The 25,894-nt window shown below is 40.4% G+C and overlaps 1 protein-coding gene across 6 annotated transcripts in view; it reads right to left on the minus strand.

Moving 5' to 3' along the window:
* CNKSR2 (connector enhancer of kinase suppressor of Ras 2) overlaps window positions 1–25,894 on the minus strand; it is a 326,584-nt gene that overhangs the window by 106,205 nt on the left and 194,485 nt on the right. For 3 of the 6 annotated variants that reach the window (XM_070750725.1, XM_070750722.1, XM_070750724.1), the window contains exon 9: window positions 3,797–3,943. The exons of the other annotated variants lie outside the window; for them this stretch is intronic. In XM_070750725.1, coding sequence (XP_070606826.1) covers window positions 3,797–3,943 — 147 coding nt within the window. The remainder of the gene's footprint in view (window positions 1–3,796; window positions 3,944–25,894) is intronic. 6 annotated transcript variants of the gene reach the window in all.

Here is a 25,894-nt window from a genome sequence, read left to right on the forward strand (position 1 = left end):
CAAAGAATTCTATTAAGCAAATAAACAAAAATCTTCAAACAAATAAAAACTATTTGGGCTCAGTAAAACCACAAAATTACTAATCACATGAACACACAAAGCCATATTAACCTTCCAAACTTGAACACACAAGTCTAGTAGCTTTATGAAGAAAAAAATCCCTTTCATCCAGTCAAAATATAGAAACAGTATCCTCAAACAATCTGAATAAAGCAGTTTGTACATGCAAAAATCATGCAAAACATTGGCATCTTGAACTGTAGTAGAAAAGTATGTACTATAAAACCTCAATCAGCTTTACCACCCAAATTATTATCAGTGCCTTACATACAGGGTATTCTGTGCATAGCCTCTCGGAGTGAAACCACTGACTTAAAATCCACTATATAATGTTAAAATTACATTCTTTATTAGCAAAAGCCCCCAGAAAGTGTAAACAGACGAATGTCAAAAGGATGGGAGTAATTTTTCTCTTGGAGGTGAAATGTAAACAAAATCCAGGAAAGGCACCAACTTTGCCTAATTACATTCCTTAGCAATAGGAGAGGGAAATTCATCATACAAGAGAATAAAATAGCTCACCGGAATCTGATGCAAACATTGTCTGACAAAGAATGTCTTTTAATAAAGCAGGAATAATGTTTCAGAGCCTTTTTCAGGCACCCCCCTCAAACACCTCTTCCATGAATGGTGTTGAAATCCCACACCCAATTACCCAAAATCCTTTGCTTTTATACTGACTGGAAGAGACATCAAACCCCAAAGAGGTAAAGCTGTAAGCTTATTTCCTTTTACGTATGCAAGTCCTGCTGCCTTCTCAGAAATCTCTGATATCTGGTATCTCTGATATCTGGCATCCCCTTTAATGTCTTCTTCCCCCTCCGACTGAAACCACTTCCCCAATGTTATATCAGCCCTCTCTGGTGTGTATTCGGGTTCATTCAGGTCACTTTCTCCCTCACTCTCACTCTCTGTATCAGCTGGCAAACCCTCTATCCCCGGGTATCCAGAGGGGCCTGGCTAATCCTCCTCAGAATCAACATTACCAGAGGTGGACAAGGAGCACTCACAACACTGGGAATATAGAATAAATATGTGTATGGGTCACAATATCCATAGCCACATAGCAAATGATAAGATGCATTTTCTTGTTCTTCTGTCAATAGATTATGTTATTTATTGATTATACAAAGTATAACTTCTTTCCTACTAGCGCTTTCATTAAAAACATAGGAATACCTGGAATTGAAAATCATAAAATCCATGTAACCTTTCAGTACAATCTTATCTAATTTGTTGTTTGGGCAAAAGTGCAATACCTATTATATTTTTCAAAGTATAAGACACACCTGATTTTAGCAGAGGAAAACAAGGAAAAAGTATTCTGAACCAAATGGTGTAGTAATATATTATTTAATAAAATACGAGGCTGGCAGAATACTTTTTTACAACCATGTACACTTTTTACAAACTTCAAACCTGACAAATTTAAGACTTGTGGATTTCAAATCCCAGAATTCCTTCTCCAGTCATGCTAGCTCAGGAATGGGAGTTGAAGTCCACAAGTCTTAGACTTGCCAAGTTTGACAACACTTGCACCCCCCAACCCCGAGATCTTCAAACTTGACAGTTTCAAAACCACATCATCCACATTTTACCCCATCATACATTTTATATTCAGTCATCAGCCAGAGTTAAATGTTAAATATCAATGGTCCCAAGCCTGTCGGCAAAGGTGGGTTTTTAATAACTTGCAGAAGGCCAGGAGGGTGGGGGGAATGCGGATCTCTGTGGGCAGTTGATCCCAGGGGCCAGGACTGTCACAGAGAAGGCTCTTCCCCTAGGCCCTGCCAGACAACATTTTCTGGCTGACAGGACCTGGAGAAGGCCAATTCTGTGGGCCTTAACTAGCCACTGGGATACATGAGGCAGAAGACAGTTCCATAAGTAAACTGGTCCGATACCAGGTAGGGCTTCAGAGGTCATAACCAACACTTTGAATTGCTTTCAGAGATTAATTATAAGCCAATGCAGCTTGCAGAGTGATGATGACACATGGGCATATCTTGGAAGGTACATGACAGCTCGCACAGCTGCATTTTGCACTACCTGCAGTCTCTGGACTTTCTTCAAAGGTAGACCCATGTAGAGAGCATTGCAGTAGTTGAACCTCAAGGTGATAAAGACATGAGTGACTGTGAGAAGAGACTCCCTGTCCAAATAGGGCCGCAACTGGTGCACCAACTTAAATTACACAATAGCTCTATTTCCAAGTCAAATTATTATTAATGTAATACATTGTGTGGACTTATACTGCAAAAGTACAAAAGTACAATATCTCAATATATGGTAAAAACCTACTAAATTGTCTTCAAAAATAAAAGTAAATATTTTTGCAAGCCCCTAACTCTTTTAAGCAACTTCTCCAAAAATATACACATGGTATCTACAATATAGTAGAAAGAGTAAATGTCACTTGGTGTGGAGCCAATGTACAAATAAATATTATTTTCTTTTGCCTGGAAAACTGAAATAATCCATGTACCTAGGACACTTTCTTTCTAATAATATAGAAACAATTTAAAATCTGAATCATTTCAAGCTTAAAAAAAATCCATTTCAATTTCAGGACAGCTTAAGCACAGAACTTTCCCAAAATATAAATGACCTTTGCGATCACATTATAAGCTATGTTCTCTTCATCGATGATGTAAAACTCTTCAAAACCACCAATAACACCCTCTACTCTACTTGCAACAGAATATCTTACACAACCAGACTTGAAATCCTAGGCTTAGAAAGCTTAGAACTATGTTGCCTTTGACACGACCTAAACATAGCTCAAAAAAATCTACTGCTACAATGTCCTTCCTGTCAATAACTATTTCTGCTTCAATCACAACAATACATGAGCATGCAACAGATACAAACTCAAAATAAACCACTCCAAACTTGACTGTAGAAAATATGACTTCAGCAACCAAGTAGTTAATGCCTGGAACTCACTACCTGACTCTGTAGTTTTGTCACCAAACCCCCAAAACTTTACCCTTAAACTATCCACTGTTGACCTCACCCGAGTCTTAAGAAATCAGTAAGGGGCGTGAATAAGTACACCCGCATGCCTACCATCTCTGTCCTAATGTTTCCCTCTTATTAGTACCTATTAGTGAATACAAGCAGTGTTTATGTGTACTACCAATATGTACTTGACAAAATAAAATAAAATAAAATAAAATAAAATAAATAAATAAATAAATAAATAAATAAATAAATAAATAAATAAATAAATAAATAAAAGTTTAAAACAGCATCAAACATTTCTACCAAAATTGGGACAACTCATCTTGAACTCAAGCAATTTGAAATTTGGTTTGCACCCACTGATTTCCTTCTATTCTGTAAAGTATCACTTGGTCACTAAACAGAGGAAGGAGATTCACAATTTTAAAAATGAACAACCCAACAGACATAAGCATGAGATTAGTATTTTATTTTTACTTAAAATTAAATTATTTATTTAATAAGGCATATAATTTTATGCATTTTAAAAAGGATATATAGAATTCAGGTTATATATACATTTAAAACTAAGGAAGAAAAGATTCCCTCAAGTTTGCAAGATGTGTATTTAATATTAATTTAAGATAAAAAATAAATCTGTAGATTCACAAAGCATTTTCAAAGCATACAAGATTAAATCCACATATGCTGCTGAAATGAAGCACAATAAAGCAGCACTGAGATAATCTAAAGCTAAAATGATGGTGTATGATTTATGATTAAGCATTGTTACCTGCAGAGCAAGGGGCTTCCATCTCATATTTTTCAGTAAAGCTGGTGCTGAGGTAAGCATGCTCTGAGGTCGCTTTTTCAAAGTTAAGATAACACCACTCGGATCCTCTCGTAGTGCATTCACCAAATTTTTCAACTGCCACCCCACCTGGTAACCAGCAAAATTATTACAATAAAGTTGAGATAAATTATTCACAGTGTAATCCTCCCCTTTTAATAAGATTAGTAAAATCATAGGATTTTGCAGACTGCTGTTTAAAATTTCACAGTTGACATCACTAAAGCATGCTGTTTAAAATCAGTATTACTGGAAAGCATTAGAATGGGTTACCTGATTTTTAAAATTAGAGAATCTATTACTGGTGCAAACTGGGTAATTTATTCTTATTTTTATGAGTTATTTCAATAATTAGTTCAAATTAGTAAGAGTTGAACAGATAGAGCTAAAAATAAATATTTCCCTACAACTTAGCTAATATTATTTTAGCTGCGCAGTCATGTTTAATTATGCTCATAAATTAACAGTGCTATTAATCCATAATTTCTGTAGGCATTAATGTTATAAAATTAATCATTAAAATATTCTTCCAGACTGAACAAAAGAAAGGGGGGGGAAAACAAACACTAAAATGGCTGTCTTTATGTAACAAAAATCTAACTTTCAAATTGTTCAAAATGTATTAATAAGTACACATACACCACACACATTAGCCTTGGTTATGAAAACACTGTAGTATTACAGATACAATTCAGAAAGTCCTCAACTTATGACCACAATTGAGCCCAAAATTTGCAATGCTAAGCAAAACAATTATTACTGGTAAGTGAATTTTGCCCCATTCTTACCATAGTTTGTAAGTAAATCACTGACATTTTTAACTTAGTAACATGGTTGTTAAGTGAATCTGGCTTCCCTATTAATTTTGCTCGTCAGAAGATCACAAAATGACTCACCACCCTAGACACTGCAACTGTCATAAATACATGCTAATTGCCAAATGTTCAAATGTTGATCATGTGACCATGGGGAGGCTGCAAAGGTCATAAGTGTAAGAAATTGTCTAAGTTACCTAATTATGTGCTATTGTAACTCTGAATGGTCACTAAATTCATGATAGCTTTACAACATATCTAAGGCAGGTAAGTTCAGAATAAACATTGATATCACTCAGTTAAACACTTCTGGAGTCATTCATATGAAGATACAAAAAACAGTGATATGTGTTGAATGCTCTTTGACATATATGATAACACACATATTCTGGACAATTTCTCAATTATTTCCAGCACTGTACACTAAGAGAACTTTTGGGTCTAAAATACTGAGTTAAATTTGCTTTTTTAGATTTCTTTAAAAAAAAAAAATATTTAATACTTTTTTTAGTTACAAATAACATATAAACAAGGCATACAAAAATACATAAAATACAAAGTAAAAATTAATCACTTTTACAGCTATTTCATTTCTAAATATATTTACACTGTACAGTATTATTATTTTAATTTAAACAATCACTATTGTTTATCCAGTTCTATATTCATTGGATTGAATCCCCTACTATATATTCAACATCTGTTTCTTCCAGGGAAAACAAAACTCAGAAAACAAAATCACAGTAAAAGAGAGGAGGGAGAGAAAGACAGTAGATAGATATGAAAGGAAGGTGCAAGAACAAGTGTGCAGACAGAGTTTAGGAAAGGAAGTTCAAAGAAAGTACACAGTAAAAAAAAGGGATGAAGAAAAAATAAACTTGATTTCAATGATCATAAATGGACTGAATTCACCTATAAAAAGAAAGAAAATACAACTTAGACTTTCAAAACAGAATCTGGACATTACTTGTCTCCATGAAATCCACATTAAAAGAGAACAAAACACTATTTTGAAATATTTAAAATTAGGTAAACTATACTCGGCCCCTGCAACAGTTAAAAAAAGAGGGGTGACAGTGTACATTAAAAAAATGGTTAAACCCAAAACGTACATATACCAATGAAGATGGTGGAATATTAATAGTCAAAATAAATTCGGTTTATAGGAAAATATTACTTGTGATAATTTATGCTCCCAACATTAATCAGAAAACCTTTTATTCCAAACTACTAAAAAAGAAAACCCTAACAGAATTACAATGGGAAAATATTTTTATAATTGAAGATTACAATGCAGTAGTAGACAAGAGAAAGTACAAAAGTAATAATAGGAAAAAAATAAGGCGACAGCTACCAGGATCATTCAATGAAATTAGGCGGGAATTCTAGGAATTTGTATGCCGCCCCAAGTTTTTGGAGAGGGGTGGCATACAAATCTAAAAATTAAAAAATTAAATTAAATTAAATTAAATTAAATTAAATTAAATTAAATTAAATTAAATTAAATTAAATTAAATTAAATTAAATTAAATTAAATTAAATTAAATTAAATTAAATTAAATTAAATTAAATTAAATTAAATTAAATTAAATTAAATTAAATTAAATTAAATTAAATTAAATTAAATTAAATTAAATTAAATTAAATTAAATTAAATTAAATTAAATTAAATTAAATTAAATTAAATTAAATTAAATTAAATTAAATTAAATTAAATTAAATTAAATTAAATTAAATTAAATTAAATTAAATTAAATTAAATTAAATTAAATTAAATTAAATTAAATTAAATTAAATTAAATTAAATTAAATTAAATTAAATTAAATTAAATTATTAAATTAATTGGCGGATAGATGGCACCATTTAAATCCAGAGGGCAGACAATATATATATATATATTTCCTACCCACACAAAACCTGGTCTAATATTTACATGGCCTGGATGAATCTGGAATGAATTAATGAAACAGTAGAATTAGAAATACTTCCAAATGCATAGGCGGGCCATAATCCATTGATAATAAAATGGAAAGGCAAGACAAGAGAAAGAAAGCAGGATGGACAATAGACCAAAGAATAGTAAAAGAAAAAAATACTATATACAGATGATTGAGAAAGAATTAAAATATTTCTTTAGGATTAATACTAAGGAGCAAACATCGTCATAAAGCCTAAGGGACACCACTAAAAACTATATTAGAGGGTTAACAATAGCTTATGGCTTCCTTTCTGAAGTGAATCTGGACACCTAACAGGCAGTTGGTAAGAACAGATCCTGTAAGAAGGACATTGTTCGGAGAGAGGTTTTGGAACTGTGTTGCTTGCATCAAAGACTACTGTTATCTGATCTGGCTTTTGTGGATGGTACATTCCAAAGAATGGCAGGTACCAGCATTCTTCATATGTTCTCAGAGTTAGGGCAAGTTCCCCATGTCCACTTTTGATCATCTTGTCCATGAACTCCACCAGATAAGCTTTCATTGCAGGCTTCTTGTTCATGAGTCAGTTCAGACTGAAGAGACGAGAGAGAGTTTGCTCATGGTTGTTAGGCGGGCACTGTCTGGCTCTGCAAAAGGGCAGCAATGCAACCCAGCTTCTACTAGTGTCCCATTTAAGTTTTTTTTTTTCATGAGCTGCAGAAAGTCTTTGTCCTCCATTGACATGGCTAAGTCATTGTCCTCTTTGCTGGTCTGAAATACCATCACTCCTAGGACAGGGTTGTCTGTCAAAGTCATGAAGTGTTCTGGGCATGGCTTTAAATGGGATGCTCCGCCATTACTGAGAATGGTGGTTGCAAAGACATTCACCTAATTTAGGGCCTGCAGCCAATAGACACAGACTATTCCTAAGATGGCCCACCCAAGTACAGTTTTGAGGCCAACTGGAGAGACATCTTGCCCTGTGATCTGTGCCTTTTGAGGGAAAGTTTGGGGGGCATCCACCCTCAACATGAGCAGGATTTCGGCTTTGGGGTCTAGGGTAGGAAAGAAATTAGCTATGCATTTCAGGTGAGGAATATTGCATACTACTTCTGATGTCGCAATCTGGCTGCAATTATTTGGTAAAGCATCCCATTCTAGCAATGGCGGCAATGTGAATTTTGCACTCCCATCTAATGATTCTATGCAGAATTCTGTTATTTTCCTTCCTGTGCACCCAGTGCATGTTGATATCACGAAGTGCATTTCCTCAGTGTGGATGACAAAAAGATTAAAGAATGATGACTTGTCTAAAGATTGATTGCTTTGTGTGTCCAATATTACATACATCTTTATGGCCTTTTCTGGGCATCCAGCTGGGTAAACTTTAGCTAGGCTAAAGGTGGTGGAAGATGGATGAACACTAAGAATGCTAAAAAAGCTTTTAGAGACAATAAGGATGACAGAGTGCTGGGAACTGGGAGTGATGATGATGGCAATCAGAGCCCAAAAACAATGAGAAGCATCGGTAAACACCTTAGACACCGAGGACAAGGCCTCAGCTTCAGGAACAACACAGCGCACTTGCCTGGTAGCCAAAAGCTGAGAATGCAGGGGATATTGGCCTGGTATAAAGAGCAAGGAGCAATATGGGATGTGTTGCCCGACCATCAGAGACAATGGCTAGATGATGAGCAGAGCCATTGTCTGGAACCCAGGCCATGAGAGGAGCCCTTGCCCTTGTTTTTTGGGACACGGAGTAAAATCCCCACCCTCGGGGCCTTACTGCCGCTGCTGCCCCTGCCACCATTATGTCAGCTTTCATTGTGGTGGCTGCTGTGAAGGTGGACAGAGGAGACGGCAGCAAGGACCTCTTACCTAGTGATGCCCATTTTTAGCTGGGGACCTCATTTATGGAGTACTGACTGGGAACCTGAGAGCTTAACTGTGACAACTGCTGCTGCTTCAGTTTCTCCCTCTCCTGCTGTGGATGTTGGCACCGGACGTTTTGACTTGGAACCAGCCACAGGTTTGAACTTGGGAGAAATTAAGATAGAGGCAGCCACTTTCTTCACTACACTGATTATTTCCACCTACTGGGGGCTTATCATCTTTGCCTGGATCTTCATCCACTGCAACAAGTTCCTCTGGATTTATTGTACACTTAACCCTGCTGTTCTGTTTAAGAAAAGTAACAAATCTTCTGTTCCCGGGTCACCCTGACCCGGACCGAAAACTCTTCATTTGAAGTGCTTATGTTTGGTCAATTTGAATACTTTTTTCACTTGGAAAGTAGTCTGAACATTTCTGCACACAATGATATGAAAATTGAACTGAAGAAATTAATCCTTATTGGTTTATTTTGCACATAAATATGCCTCCCCCCCCCCGTTTTTGTGAATTTTCTTTAGGTTTATTGATAATTATGCCTGCAAAATACATTCTATTTTACTAAAGTTGGTATGGGATTGGTAGCTTGAACATTTCTGAACATAATGATATGAAAATTGAACTGGAAAAATTGATGCATATTGGTTTATTTTGTTGATGAAATGCACGCCCCCCCCCCGTTTTTTTTACATAGTCTTCACTTTATGGATAGTTTTGCTAGCAAAATACATTCTATTTTACTAAAGTTGGTGTGGTATTGGTAGCTTGAACATTTCTGAACATAATGATATGAAAATTGAACTGGAAAAATTGATGCATATTGGTTTATTTTGCACATACAGTATGCCTCAATTATTTCAATTTATATAAAAATTATGCTGTTAATTTCAAACTTACATACTTTTTTTTAGTAAAATGGATTTGTTTCATAAAATTAGTTCTCTGGCTACAATGTGGTTGATTTTCAAAAGGATATTCCAAATATTTCTAGACAAATATTTATAAACAGTGACAATAATGGCACACAGCAAGGCCGAGGGGGGGTGGCCCTTTTGTGGCAAAAATAAACCAATAAGAACCATTTTTTTCAGTTCATTTATATTTTTCTTATATTCAGAAATGTTCAATTTAGTATATCAAACCTTTTGGGGGAAAATTCCTTAGGGATTTGTAGCCTTAAAAAATAGAAATTGACACGAAATTAAAAAAGGATGGGGGGAGGGGCTTTTTGATCAAAATAAAAATATAAGTCTCAATTTTTCCAGTTCAATTTTCATATCATTATGTTCATAAATGTCCAAACTAGTTTTCCAGTTGAAAAGGTTTTCAAAAAGACCAAATTCAAGTGCCTAAAAAAAATCATTTTGGTCCGGGTCTATATGACCCGAACAGACTAAGTGTGACTTTTTTTTTGCCCAGAAAAAAAAATTTTCCCCCACCCCCACAAATATTTTTTTGATGGTCAGCATTGTTAAATTGAGTAAATAAATGCCTAAGATTTTAAAGAATATTTCGGATTTGGAGCATAAAAAAATAAAAAGTGAAAATGGTTGCAAGCAGCTGAGAGGGGGGGGGGAGGCCTTATTTCTGATGTTAAAAAACCAGTAAGAATCATTTTGTTCAGTTCCTTTATATTTTTCTTATATTCAGAAATGTTCAAGCTACCAATCCCACACCAACTTCAGTAAAATAGAATGCATTTTGCAAGCAAAACTATCCATAAATTGAAAAAACTTTCACAAAAACGGGGGGGCGTGCATTATATCAGCAAAATAAACCAATAAGAATTACTTTTTTCATTTCAATTTTCATATCATTGTGTGCAGAAATGTTCAGACTACTTTCCAAGTGAAAAAAGCTTTCAAAAAGACCAAACATAAGCACTGCAAATGAAGAGTTTTCGGTCCGGGTCAGGGTGACCCGGGAACAGAAGATTTTTAACTTTTTTTGCCCAGCAAAAACTAAGCCCCCCACCCCCCAAAAAAAATTATCATAGAGAGAACCCCTGAAATGATGAATAGTCATGAAATTTCAAGTTTCAGATATGCAGGGAAAATTTTTTACAGGGACTCAAACTTGGCTTCGGGTCACATACGACCCGAACAGAACAGCATTAAGAGACCTAAATCTATAGCAAGCTTAAGAGACACCATTACTCCAACCAATCGATGGGGGGCTTTGACCAGCTTGGATGAACTTTTTCTCCACCACAAATATAAACTTTGGGTGGCTTGGGCAGTGTCATACACGTTTCCTTTGGCCTTGTATTAATTTTTACTATAGTTCCTTTATATTGAGAGCTGGAGTATTACAGTCTTGACTGGGAAGGGCAGGTACAACAGGAGCCAAAGGGGAACAAGGACTCGCTGCTTGAAAGTGTTTCCTTATTCCAGCCCTTCGAGCTCATCCCATATAGTTGGTGTCAGATGTAGTCAGGACCCTGGGCTCAGGCTGTTGCTACTCAATGCCAGGTCGCTTGCCAACAAGGCCTTCTTTATCCAAGACTTGCTATCAGAGGAGGGGGCTGACGTGGCTTGTGTGACTGAAACCTGGCTGGGACCCGAGGGAGTAATTGTGAATGTGCCTGGACATGTTCTTGGTCCTGCATCAGGCACGACACCAGGGAAGGGGTGGGGGGGTGGGGCAGTCATACAAAATAATCTAAGCTCTCGCGGGGTCCTTGCCCCTGAGATTGTTGGGTGTGAATCTCTCCTTTTGAGATTGGACTCAGGGGTTCAGTTGGGCTTATTGCTAAGATATCTGCCTCCCAGCTGTGTTGTGACAGCCCTGCCTCCACTGCTTAAGGTGGTAGCCAGGCTGGCAGTGAGATTCCCCAGGCTCATGGTCCCGGGGGGAATTCAATCTGCTGTTGCTCAGTAAATCCTGTGATGCAGTGCACGAGTTCAAGGCTTCCATGATAACCATGGACCTGACCCAAGCAATTCAGGGTCTGACTCATAGGGAGGAACATATTCTCGACTTGGTGTTTCTCTCGGGGCAGTGGAAAAATGATCTGATATTAGGGGGCATAGACATCACACCTTTGTCATGGTCAGATCACTTCTTGTTGAGGCTGGACTTTGATGGGTCAATCCCCCACCTCAAGGAGGCAGAACTGATTCGGTGGTTCCGCCCAGGTGCCTAACAGACCTGGAAGGGTTTCAGAGGGAATTTGGGGAAATACTCAGCTTGTTTGTCCACAACCCAGCTGAGTCCCTGGTGACTGCCTGGAATAAGGTCACATCAGGGGCTCTGGACCTGATTACGCCTTTGCGGCCTCTCTGTTGCAGTGGACTCTGGAGAGCTCCTTTGTTTACCAAGGAACTCTGGGTAATGAAACGCCTTCAGAGATGCCTGGAGCGACAATGGAGAACCAGTAACTCCGAATCAGACCGAATATAGGTAAGAACCTTTATTAAGACTTACCTTGTGACAATAAATGCAGCAAAATGTGTGCATATTTATGCCCTTATTGTGTCTGCAGATTCTCACTCAACGACCCTGTTTAGAACAATCTGCTCCCTTCTGAACATGGAGGGCGCAGTGGAGTTCTTAGAGGGCAGAGCTGAGGAATTTGTTCAGTTTCTTGCTGATAAAATTGCTCATATTCAGATGGACCTGGACTCTAATTGGGCAATTCAGACACAAGGTGTCTGGGACAGGTCTTACTCCTGTTGTGTGGGAAGAGTTTGCCCCAAAATGCCCCCCTGTGCACCCTTTTCCATGGGCACACGCTCCCCATCCCCCTGCCAGCCCGCGGGGGGGGGGGGGCGGGGAGGTGCAGCAGTAGGAGGAAAGGGAGCTGCGGCCGCCCCTGCCTCCCCACGGTAGTAACAGCTTGAGGCTTCAGCTTACACAGAAAAAGGAAAGGCAGAGAAAGAAGGTGTCCCTGTGGTTGACCCAAAATTACATTTAGAGAGAGTGCTAGTGGCTTTGTCTTGCATAGGAAAAGGAATGGCAGGGAAAGAAGGTGGTCCTGCGGTTGACCCAAAATTACATTTAGAGAGAGCGCTAGTGGCTTTAAATTGCACAGGAAGAGGAAAGGCAGAGAAAGAAGGTGGTCCTGTGGTTGACCCAAAATTATATTTCCAAGAGGGTGAACAGGGGGATGCAGAATAGCAGGAGGACGCAACAGCAGCCACCCACCAGATTTTGCATAGCAATCCTATGTGATTGGAGGGTGTGCACTCTGTGGCGCGCTGGGTCACTGGCCACTGTGGACAGTAGTAGACTGTAGACTGAACACTGAGGGTTTTCGGTCCACTAGTAGTGATCTGGCACCTCGTCATCGCCCATGGCATCTTCATAGTTTATACTTTATTAGAGTTGTATGCCGCCCCTCCACGAAGACTCCGAAGGCTTTACACAGGAAAAGGAAAGGCAGAGAAAGAAGGTGTCCCTGCGGTTGACCCAAAATTACATTTAGAGAGAGCGCTAGTGGCTTTGTCTTGCATAGGAAAAGGAAAGGCAGAGAAAGCAGGTGATCCTGTGGTTGACCCAAATGTATATTACAGGTTCTCAGAACAAATCTGTGCAAAAGATAGGTTTATTGAACACAAACTTTATTCAAACACAAACTATACCCAAACTTTCACCATAAAAATATAACTGACTATATATATACATACATAACATGAATTTTACAAGTGTCTGTGAGGGTGGTGGTGGTAGCGAACGCTCTAACCACTCACTCAGGTGGTGACACAGCAACACCCTCTGTTAACCATGCCTGGTTCATTTTAAGAAATGTCGGTATATCCACGTTGACTGTTGATAGGCAGATCCTTCTGTCAGTGATGACCCCTCCTGCGGTGCTGAACACATGCTCTGACAGGACACTTGCCGCAGGGCAGGGCAGGGCAGGGCAGGGCAGCACTTCCAGGGCATAGAGGGCAAGCTCTGGCCATGTGTTCAATTTTCTTACCCAAAAATTGAATTTGGTGGAGGCATTGCTAAGAAGAACCATCATGCGTGTGGACAGGTATTTGTCCACCATGTGGGTCACATGATGCCCTCTGCTGTGGGACATCACGTCCGAGGGTGGTGCATCTGTGTGGCTGTCGAATAAGGTCTCATGCATATTTGCAACGTCTTCCAATGACCACCCCCCTGTGGTGCTGCCAGTGTCCCCACTGTGTTGCTGACTGCATCCTACTCCTACTCCACGTGCCACCACTGGGCACTCCAATTGCTCTGGGAACTCTTCCAATAGTGCATCCATGAGCACACGCTTGTACTCGCGTATTCTGTACTCCTGCTCGGGCGCTGGTAAGAAGGAGTTGATGCGGTCCTTATAATGGGGATCCAGCAGGGCGGCCGCCCAGTAACTGGACGAGTTGAGGATGCGGGCTACCCTGGGGTCATTCCACAGGCACTGGAGCATGTAGTGGCTCATGTGAGCCAGGTTGCCCCGAGTCAAGGTGAAGTTTTCAGCATCAGGTCTCTCCTCCTCCTGCTCCCCTCTCCAGCCACAAAACTACGCTGGCTGGACAGCGGAGTACCTGGCTGCTGTCAGCACAGCCCCCCACCCTGCGAGACCTGGATTTGCTGGGAAAATGGGCCTTCCTCCGCCTGCTCCTCCTGTTCCGCCTGCCGCTCTGTTTCCTCCTGTCATACATCATGCATGACCTGAAGGGTTTTTTCCAGTAGGCAAACCATGGGGATGGTAGCACTGATGACGGAATTATCAGCGCTGATCATATTAGTCACATTCAGGATGGAACAAATGTCCCTCATGGAGGCCCACTCATTGGGGGTAAAGTGCTGTAGGTCTGCACTTCGACTTGACTGGGGGTTATGAAACTGGTAATCCACTATTGCCTGCTGTTGCTTACACACCCTTTTAAGCATATGCAGCGTGGAATTCCACTTGGTTGGCAAATTGCAGATGAGGCGGTGGGTGGGAAGGCCAAAGTTCCTCTGCAGGGAAGATAGGCGAGCAGCAGCAGGGTGGGAACGTCGAAAGTGTGTGCACACCGTACGCACTTTACCCAGCAGCGCCAACATGCCCGGATAATTGGCCAGAAACCTCTGTACCACCAGGTTGACCACATGCGCCATGCAAGGGATGCGAGTCAACCCTGCTCGGCCCCAAGGCTGCCACAAGGTTCCGCCCGTTGTCACACACCACCTTACCTGGCTTCAGGTTCAGCTGCAGCAACCACTCATTTGTCTGCCCCTGGATGCCGGTCCATAGCTCCTGGGCGGTATGTGGTCTCTCTCCTAAGCAGATGAGTTTCAGCACTGCGTGCTGCCTTTTACCCACGGCCGTTCTGAAGTAGGTGATTGCTGGGCTGCGCTTACTGGATGTGGAGGAAGAAGATGGGGAAGCAGAGTAGGAGCAGGAGGCAACAGCAGGCACCGACTGATGTCCAGTAATCCTGGGTGGTGGAAGGATACGCGCCGAACTGCTTTCCGCCTCATTCCTGGCCACCACTACATTCACCCAGTGGGCACTGAGAGAGATGTATTGGCCCTGGCCATGTTTGCTGGTCCACATGTTGGTGGTGAGGTGGACGCGGGAACTGACAGCATTTTGCAGTGCACACCGAATTTTCTCCACTACATGTTGGTGCAGGGCAGGGATGGCCTTGCGTGAAAAGTAATAGCGGCTGGAAACGGAGTATTGTGGGACAACCAATTTAACAAATTTTCTGAAACTTGGTGTCTCAACCAGGCAGTAGGGTAGCATTTCAAATGCAAGCAGCTGTGAAATGCTCGCATTTAGGGCCAGGGCTCGTGGGTGGGATGGCTCAAACCTCCGCTTTCTCTCAAATGTTTGAGGGATGGACAGCTGATGAATGCTGCTTCCCTGGGACGGTGTAGACATGCTTGGCAATGGTGGTGGTGGTGGTGCTGCCGGTGCTGGTGGTGGTGGTGATGGCGATCCATCATTGTCCCTTTGGGGACAGACAGGTGACCTTGTTGTTGGGGGGGCGTTGGCAGTGTCTGAGGCAGCCACAGCAGAAGAGGAAGACCCAGGCGTTTGAATACTTTTAAGGTATTGTTCCCACCGAAGGTCATGTTTTGAAATCAGGTGCCTGGTCATGTAGCTGGTGGCAGAGATTGCAAACAACCTTTTTCTTGCCTTCTAACTGCTTGAAAAAATGCCACGCTGGTGAGATTCTTTGTGACACATGAGACGTGCTAAGCACCTGGACACGGTGGGCAGTAGTACCAGCAGACTCAGCACTGAGGGTTTGCAGCCTTCTCCCTCCGCTTCTGCTTGCTGCCTGGGGCTGTGGGACTACCACAGCCTCTTCCTCCTCTGAACTCTGTCAGCCTTCGGTCCACATGGGATCTAGCACCTCGTCATCTTCTTCCACCGACTCCTTCCCGTTACCCTCCTTCGCAGACTCCACATTGCAATAAGCTGCAGGAGCAGGGATCTGGGTCTCATCATCATCGATCGTGGTCTTCCCCGATGATGCAATGGACACCTCCTCTTTCTCCAGCAGAAGCTCCTGGCTATCTGGAAGCCCAAGGTCTGCAAATGCAGATTGGGCAGTTGGACACCCCATGACATCCCAGTTGCAAGTTTCAGAGAACAGCATTAAAGACTCCGCTGCTTATGGGTGAGACGGTCTTGCTGCTTTGGAGGGGGTGATTACTCAGGCAGTGAACACGCAAATCTGGTGGAGTGTGTAGAAGGCAATAACAAGGAAAAAGTAGCGCTGCACGCCATGTCATCTCCAACTTCTTCTTGCATCAAACCCAGGTGCCAGAGGAAGGGGTAAGAGATGCAGGTGTTACACACCCTCTACCTGCTCCTGCAGCACCAGCTCCATCACCAACAATAGCAGCAGCACGGCCATGTCCCTTTTTCACAGCTTTTTTCATGTTTGAAGGCCTGTGGTGACACTGGTCCAAAGAACAGATGAAGGTTGAACTAGAATTAGAGAAAAAAATGCCTTGTAAAACTTAAATGCCCATGCAGCAGTAGAGCCTTTGTATTAGACAGAAAAAACATCAAAATCACAGATACATGAAATCGCCCCATGTTTGACCCAAAGTTAAATTTCAGAGAGCACTAGTGGCTTCAGATTAGATAGAAGAAAGAGGTGCAGAGATAGGAATTGGCCCTTGTTTTACCCAAAAATAAATTGAAAGAGCTCTAGTGGCTTTTTTATATACTGTATAGAAAAAAAGGAAATGCACAGAAAGAAATTGAAAGAAAGTGGCCCAGAGGTGGACCCAAAAGTACAAGTGCAAGAGGTCAGTAGTGAGACAAAAGTGTCCGTCCACCCCTTACAAGTTGTTAGCCATTGCACTTTTAAATTACTTGAATGGCTCGATTGATCACTTATACATGAACTTTTTGCACCCAACCAATCTTCACGTTGGACAAGTCCCCCTCCCTCTGGATACAGGAAATGGTGTTTGCCCTGCAAGGAGGCGTTTACAAGGCATTGCTTTGCAAGATTGGAAGTTCCCCAGACCCCACTGGGGACCCTTTCTTCAGACAGGTACAGGAGTCCCCCTCCCTCTCGATACAGAAAATGGCGTTTGCCCTGCAAGCAGGCGTTGCTTTGCAAGACTGGAAGTTCCCCAGACTGCACTGGAGACCTTTTCTTCAGACAGGTACAGGAGTCCCCCTCCCTCTGGATACAGGAAACGGCATTTGCCCTGCAAGCAGGTGTTGCTTTGCAAGACTGGAAGTTCACTAGATTGCATTGGAGACCTTTTCTTCAGACAGGTACAGGAGTCCCCCTCCCTCTGGATACAGGTAATGGCATTTGCCTTGCAAGCAGGCATTGCTTTGCAAGACTGGAAGTTCACCAGACCATACTGGAGACCTTTTCTTCAGACAGGTACAGGAGTTCCCTCCCTCTCGATACAGGAAATGGCATTTGCCCTGCAAGCAGGTATTGCTTTGCAAGACTGGAAGTTCACCGGACCCCACTTTTCATTTGTCATTTGTAGACAAAATGAATGAAAGGAAAAAAAATGTTTAAAATTTTTAAAGTGCAAGTATAAGTTAGAGAAAATAATTTGAAAAATACCCCCAAAGTAATATTGTTGTATTGTTGTTCCCAAAAATGCATTTGTAGACAAAATGAATGAAAGGAAAAAAATTGTTTAAAAATTTAAAGTGCAAGTATAGGATAGAGAAAATAAGTTGAAAAATACCCCAAAAGTAATATTGTTGTTCCCAAAAATGCATTTGTAGAAAGGAAAGAAATTGTTGCTTACAAATTTTAAAGTTCAAGTATAGCAGAGAGCAACTGGCCCCCTGCCTCCCCTCCCCTGTTTTTTTCCCTCTGATCCCTTCCCTGTCTGGTTGCTCACCAAAGTTTTGTTGTCTCTTCAACTTGAATGAAGAGTCTTTGAGGTCTCTCTTTCTTTGCAGCAGAAACAAAGTGAAACCTAAATTTATCTATCCCTCTCAGTAGAACTAACACAGGCTTTCCCTGCCTAGCTTGTATCTTTTACAATGAGGCTGGACAACATGGTGCTGCCTTTTATAGAGGCAGGTCAGGTGTCCTTGTGAACCAATGCAAGCCATGCATACTGCTGGCCAATGGGCACATGGCCAATCCCAGCCTTTCATTTACCTTGATGTCCGGAGAATGCATGGCTTCAGGTAAGAAGGCTGTCCATTGGTCCTCGGCTTCGCCACACCGGCCGAACCGAACCCGAACTTCGGCATGGATTTTGAAAAAAATTCGGGTTCGGGTCCAGGATACCAAACACCGTAAAATTTGGTACAGACCCGAATAGTGCGAGTTCAGCTCGCCCATCACTATACATATTCTTTTCTCTTCTCTGCTTCATTTTATCACTAACACATAGCAACTGAGATTGATGTAATCTCCCTGTTTTCCCATTATTTTTTTCTACTTATGTGCTATAAAACTAAAAATCATTATGAATGTATCCCAAAAATGGGCAATGATCAATGTTCCCTTTAAGGTGTGCAGCCACATGCCCCAAAACTACCCCACACACACCCTTTTCCAAGGCCACGCAACGGAGCCGGGCGTTGGAGTTGGGGGCAGGGAGTAATGAAGGTTTTTTCTAACTTTGAATGCCAGGTACGTGTGCGCATGCGCTTCCCATCCCCCTGCCAGTGGGGAGGCCACAACTGAGAGGCTTGGCACCGGCCCATCCGCAGCGGGTGGGGGCTGCCGCGGCTCCCTTTCCTTCTCCCACCACCTATGTCTATTGCTGGCAGTAGACATAGGCAGTGTGAGAAGGAAAGGGAGCTATGCCCCCCGCCCCCCCAGGCACCTCTGCCCCCTCACACCCCTGGCCTCTCACCACTGCCCCCCACCCACCCAATCCACCCCTCTCTCTGGCTTTCTTCTCTTCTGCCTCCCACCTTGGGGTGCAGCTCCTCCCGCAGTGGTGGCTACAGTGGTGGTGGCGGCTGCGGCTTTTCCTCCTTCTCATTCTCGCTCCCTCTCTCTTTCTTTCTATCTCGCTCTGCCTGTTGCTCTCTCTCTCTCTGTCAGCAAAGTGGCTGCAAGAGTGCTTTCTCTGAGCACTTTGGGAATCCCCGCCCCCCTGCAGCCCCTTCGCTGGGAGTGCTTTCGTCCCGGGCTGTCAGCGAAAGGGCTGCAGGAGAGGCGGGGCAGGCATTCCCAAAGCACTCGGAGAAAGCGCTCTCGCAGCCACTTTGCTGACAGAGAGAGAGAGAGCAACAGACAGAGCAAAATAGAAAGAGAGAGAGAGAGAAAGTGAGAAAAAGAGAGAGAGAGAGAAAGAGGGGGGAGAGAAAGAGTAAAGTGTAAAAAGTTTGGAGACCCCTGATGTAAAGTGTAAAATGGAAGAATTATATAAGAGGAGAAAATTTAATGGCTTATAAATGAAAAAAATGAAAATAGCTTTGATCATTATGTATAAGATAGGTGAGATATTTGATAATGATTATTATTATTTTTGGATGAGCTTTTTTCTCTTTTCTTCTTTGCTCTCTTTTTTCTTTTTCTTTTATTATTTTTTATTATTTTGATTGATTGAATTATAAATTGCTTATTTGATTTATGGTGATAAACAAAGTGTGAGGAAGGGGGAAAAGAAAAGGGAGGAGAGCTACAATAACAGGAGTAGGATTAATATGGGATAATAATAATTAGTGCTATTAATTACTAATTAATAGCACTAATTACTGTATGTTAGGCATCATAAGGAAAGACAGATGAAACAACGAAGAGTTAAAATCAATAGACTAGGGAAGATTATCACTGAGTTCGATAGTGGAAGATATTTAGAATTAGGGATAATATATAGATTAGGGAAATATATAGATTAGGGAAGATTATGGCACTGCATCTAGCAGTGAAAATAATTAGAATAGGGAAGATTATTGCATTGATATGACAGTGACACACAGATTAGGGAAGATTATCACACTAGAAATGGCAGTGGAAAATATTTAGATTAGGGAAGAATATTAATACTTTGGGGGTTTTTTTAAATGGAAGATACTTTTTGCATGAAATAATGGAATAATAATGATTTATATTTATTTTGATCTGTTAAAGTAGAAATGATATACTGATATAATGAAAGAAGTGAAATAAATGAATCGAGTAGGAAATGTATTTTAAAATTTCTAACAACAACCCTTCCTCCTATGTATAGATTGAGGCAAAAAAATATTGATCACCCGGTTCTTATCTAGAAAAGTTCATAAGTAGAGGTGTTTGTAGGTAGAGGTACCACTATATATTAACACACATTGTTGGTTTATATACTGCCAACAGAGTCATAACAACATAGGTGAAGAGATTCATTTCTCCTATCTGCAGGAAGTTGCATGATCCTTTGTTAAGACTTAAAAATGGTTGTTGAAGAGCATGACACAATTATCCAGCTGCCTAGGTATAACTCAATGGCCAATAAGAACACACAGAGGAGGTCACATGTCTTGGACTACATTACCCAGAGTGCAATCTCTGACTACATTCCCCTAATATAATCTGTTAAAGAAACATGCCATCAATAAACAAAAAAACATAAAACTCCTGGACCCAATGGATCCCCTCAGAAATTTTATAAAAAATTCCAGGAGTCATTGGAAATCGTAATGTTAGATATATATAACGATGCAATGGAGAAAGCAAAAATACTGGAATCTTGGAAGGAGGCTTATATAATATTAATACCCAAAGAAGATACAAACAATTAATTAAGAACTACATACCCAATATTATTATTAAATGCCAACAATAAAATATTTGTAGCAATTATTGTTGAAAGATTAAAAAAATATTGAGCCAACTGATTCATTCAGACCATAAAAGCTTCATGCCAAATAAACAGATAAAAACAATGTCAGAATCATATTAAACCCCCTATATGACCTACATATAGAAAAACAATTGGCAAATCGGAGAGGGGCGGCATACAAATCTAATAAATTATTATTATTATTATTATCATTATTATTATTATTATTATTATCATTATTATTATTATTACTACTACTACTATTACTATTACTATTATTATTATTATATCAATACAACACAGCAAACGAGATCACTGCTAGATTTCGTATTTCATCACCAGTTGGGTGCTTCCCAAGCACCCAGGATTGCGTGATGTAGCAGCGAATTATGTTTGCCGATCCCAGTAAAGCGGCCTTTTGCAATTGACAGATGGAGATTTTGTCAATTCCGATGGTTTTCAAATGTCTGCTGAGATCCTTTGGCACTGCGCCCAGCGTGCCAAGTACCACTGGGACCATTTTCACTGGCTTATGCCAGAGTCATTGCAGCTCGATTTTTAGATCTTCATATTTCACTAATTTCTCTAGCTGCTTCTCCTCAATTCTGCTGTTCCCTGGGATTACGATGTCGATGATGCATACTTTCTTTTTCTCCACAATCAGGATGTCTGGTGTGTTATGCTTCAGAATTCGGTCAGTCTGAAGTCAGAAGTCCCATAGTAGTTTTGCTTGCTCATTTTTGACCACTTTTTCAGGCTTATGATCCCACCAGTTCTTTGCCACTGGTAAATGGTAGTTCCGGCACACGTTCCTGTGGATCATCTGTGCCACAGCATCATGTCTATGCTTGTAGTCACTGTGCAATCTTTTTGCAGCAGCTGAGTATGTGATCGATTGTTTCATCTGTTTCTTTACAGAGTCTGCACTTTGGATCGTCTGTTGATTTTTCAATTCTGGCTTTGACAGCATTTGTTCTAATAGCCTGTTCTTGTGCCACCAGTATTAGTTCTTCTGTCTCCTTTTTGAGTGTTCCACTTGTAAGCCATGACCAGGTCTTTTCTTTATCCACTTTGCCTTCAATCTTCTCCAAGAACTGGCCATGCAATGCTTTGTTCCGCCAACTGTCCATACGACATTGAGTTACAGTTTTTCTGTACTGGTCCTTAGTTTGCTTTACCTTGAGAGCTTCCTATTATTGACCTCCATCAACGCTGACTCTTTGCTCTCCTTCACATAGTCAGCTAATGCATGCTTCTCTTCTTCCACTGTCTGCTTCACTTGCAAAAGTCCTCTGCCGCCTATTTTCCTTGGTAAATACAACCTGTCAACGTCACTGCGGGGGTGTAATTCCTAGCAGTTTGGTAGCCTACGTTTGTTTCTGTAGGATGAGTGACAGCGGGATTATAGCAATGATGAATAGCAATGGGGACAAAGAGTCCCCCTGGAAGATGCCCCTTCTGATGTTGATCAGTCCATAGCTTTCATTCCCAACAAAAAGCTCAGTCTTCCAATATTTCACCACCTTTTCTATGAATTTCCTGATGTTTTCATTGACTCCAATGACTTCCAGGCATTTTATGAGCTAGCTGTGTGGCAATGAGTCAAAGGCTTTCTTGTAGTCAATCCAGGTCATGTATAGGTTTGTTTTCCTGTTCTTACAGTTCTCCGAAATCATTTTATCAATTAGGAGCTGGTCTTTCGTACCTCTGCTTCGTCTTTTATTTCCCTTTTGCTCCACTGGCATGATGTCATTTTCTTCTAGGTAGTCTTGAATTCTGTCAGCTATGATACCTGTCAGCAGTTTGAGCATGGTCGGCAAACATGTTATTGGCCTGTAGTTTCCTGGTATGGCTCCTTTCGCTGCGTCTTTCTGTATTAAATATGTTCTGCCAGTTGTAAGCCATATTATTATTATTATTATTATTATTATTATTATTATTATTATTATTAATTAATGCTCAAAAAGCATTCAATAACCTGGATTGGAAATTTTTGGTGATGCAATTAGAAAAGATGGGATTTGGAGGGAGATATGTCAAAGTATAGACCTCAAGATAATATTCCAAGCTCATTAGCAGTATTGTAAATGCATAATCATGGTAATTCAGCGCTTCTACGGGATGATGCAATGACAATGAATCAGCAAAGTGATGCAATCATTCTGCTCCAAACGATATGATTGGTCAGTGTTTGAATATATTAGAATACACCCTGTATGGGTGAGTTGTAAAGAAGTTGATGTTTGATGCTGGTGTGTTTTGGAACTGAAAGTAAAAGAGCCTTCTACAAGAAAGAATCTCTGCTATGCCATATTTTTATTCTGGAAAAATTTACTGTATCTGTCACTCTTCCAAACAAACAAAATCAAAATATGTTGGAATAAAATAAAAAATTGGCTGGAAGAACTTACACAACAGGCGTTTGATTTGAAGCTGGAACTGTTGGGAATTTTTAGAGAAAAGTTTAAAAAAAGAGGACTGTTATATAACGCTTTCAGTTTTCAGTGACTATGGACATAAAATGCACTTTTTAAAAAAAAAATAGTGGTAAGTGGCTTTCTACATTACTGATTTAGTGTTAAAATGCCACGATACTACGATTGCTGGGTATATAATTCTATATAATTTCCCCTTTTAATGCCTTTATAAGTAGACTATTTAAAAAATGAACCAAGCTAATTATGAAATGTTTTGTCTTGAAATACCAAGCAATAAGTATACCGAATTTGAAAAATGTATTTAATTCATTTCTCCTTATACAGTATACTAAAAGCCAGTATTTAAAACTAACAGCAACAAGAGTGGTCACAGTAATAAATGTTACTATCTGAGAAATATACAAACAACTTTCCTAACCCCGGGTTCGGGGTTCGGGGGGGTGCTGGGAAGCCCCCCAGGCCGGCTGCGACCTTTTAAAACAGCCACGCCGCTTCCCAGCTGTCTCCTGAAGCCGAACGCCAAAGCCGAACTTCCGCGTTCGGCGTTCGGAGACAGCTGGGAAGCCGCGCGGCTGTTTTAAAAGGTCGCAGCCGGCCTGGGGGGCTTCCCAGCATCCCCCTGAACCCCGAACCCGGGTTCGGGGGGGTGCTGGGAAGCCCCCCAGGCCGGCTGTCACCTTTTAAAACAGCCACGCGGTTTCCCAGCAGTCGCCGAAAGCCGTTTTTTTGCGGGGGGGTTTTGGTTGCACGGATTAATTGACTTTACATTGTTTCCTAAGGGAAACAATGTTTCGTCTTACAAACCTTTCGTCATACGAACCTCCTCCTTGCACCAATTAAGTTCGTATCATGAGGTATTACTGTATATGTTTTTTCTTAAAACCCTTATCATTAATATACCCCAATCATTTGATTAAAAACCAGCATAAAGGTATCAATATATTTTAATAATGGGATAGTGACAGTAAGGGGCTCTAAAACCCTTTGCTACTGGTTTGTTCTGACCTAACCTTCCTGATCAAATAATACAACACAAACAGCATTCCAAAAACCTCTTTTATTTTAATGGCTGGTAATTATTTTCATTCCCAGCTGTAATAAGTCCCAAACAATGATAACAAGTTTGACAACAGTATTTCAGGGAAAGGCAGATAAGCACATGGACCTTGCCAAGCAAGAAACTTGGCAAAGCCAAACAGAAACAGAGTCTGAGATAAAATGACACAAGTTAAACAAAGTTGCTTCCTGTGATGAGCACTTCCATGCGCTCCATTTATCTAGCTTATGGGCGGGGCCAATTATCTCCAAGCCTCATTCCCGACTATCCTTTTCTCTGTAACTGTTCTTGCCTTCTAGCAGTTCTGCACATGCATGCATTGAGAACAGGTTCCCCCTGCCCTCTGCATTGCTCATGTCAGCCTCTGGAGGCTCTGGAATCAGGACAAACTTCTCTGATGGCACGGGTTGGATTCCTACCTCTGGCACCGAGCCTTCTCCAGACTCGAGGCCTGGCCCAAGTTCCTCCCCAGCCTCTGCTGCTAGCTCTGCAAGCCACTGTCAGACTACAACACAGTTCGTGTGCACACTTACATAAATGCTCAACACTTCTGTGCATGTACAGAAGCATCCCAGGAGGGCAGAGCCACCTGCAGACAGTGCTACCAGTTCTTAGAACTGGGCCAATCCAGGAGCAACCCACAAATGGATAGTGATCTAAACAATAGAAGCATTCTTGAATATCTATGCAAAATTTCTCCAACCCTGTGTCCTTCAAATGTATTTGAGTATTACAGCTTCCAGAATTTGAGAAAGCTTAGTTTATAGATTCAATTATAACAAGTCAGGCTCTTTTATTCTTAACTGTTCATCAGACCTACATATATATTTTTATATGTTATTTTTTCAAACTCATCTAGACATCAAATATGAAAAGTTGACTTTAACATTTATGTACTCTTCCCAGCTCTTCACAAAATCTGAAGTTAATTTTACTAGCTGTTTTAAGTATTAAACGTTCCAATGTAAATCTGACCCAAACTGAAATAGTATCAGCCGATAATATCTGCTGATAGTCGGAGTTAAGATTAAGGTTTGTTGCTGAAGGTAAAAAATTCTAACAAAACTTCACAGTAACAGATGGACACAAAGAGAACAGCTATAATTAAGTGAAGCTGGTCCTTCTTTACCAAAATATATTAGCTCCAGGATACTTCCAAATTGGCCTTCCTACACCAAGTACTTTTCTGTGAGCCGATCACCCACTTTGTGGCTCTTGACTCTAAATAGAAACAGTGGCCTTCCCAGGAATTGGATGTTATGAGTTGGTCAAAGAATTGGTCCTGATGTCATCTTACTGAAACCCAAATATTCTCAATCTCTTTTTGGGAGATTAGAGGGCATATGACCTAAATGCATTGAGTAAAAAATAATTGACTTTGTTTAGCCTTTTTATTTTGAAATAACTATTTCAAATAGTTCAGATATTCATTTAAGAAGACAAATTGCAGAAACAATCAGTTACTCTCCTTCAACAACAATAATTTAGTAAGATTGATATAAATGAAAGCAATTGATGGAAGGGATTATCAAATGAAGTCTTTAAATGAATAAATTCTCATTCAAAAGATTTCATCAAAATCATGATTTTTTTAAAAAAAATTAAAAAGTACTCAATTTGCAAAATTAAAAGGATTTTATTAAATGTATTCTAATAAAAAAAAGATGATCTATTAGAAATTTTACTAACACAAATGGATGGTTCTGAAAAATAGCATGTCACCAAGGATGCATCACTTACACTATAT

This window comes from Erythrolamprus reginae, chromosome 4, assembly GCF_031021105.1.
Source record: "Erythrolamprus reginae isolate rEryReg1 chromosome 4, rEryReg1.hap1, whole genome shotgun sequence".
Lineage (NCBI taxonomy): Eukaryota > Metazoa > Chordata > Lepidosauria > Squamata > Dipsadidae > Erythrolamprus > Erythrolamprus reginae.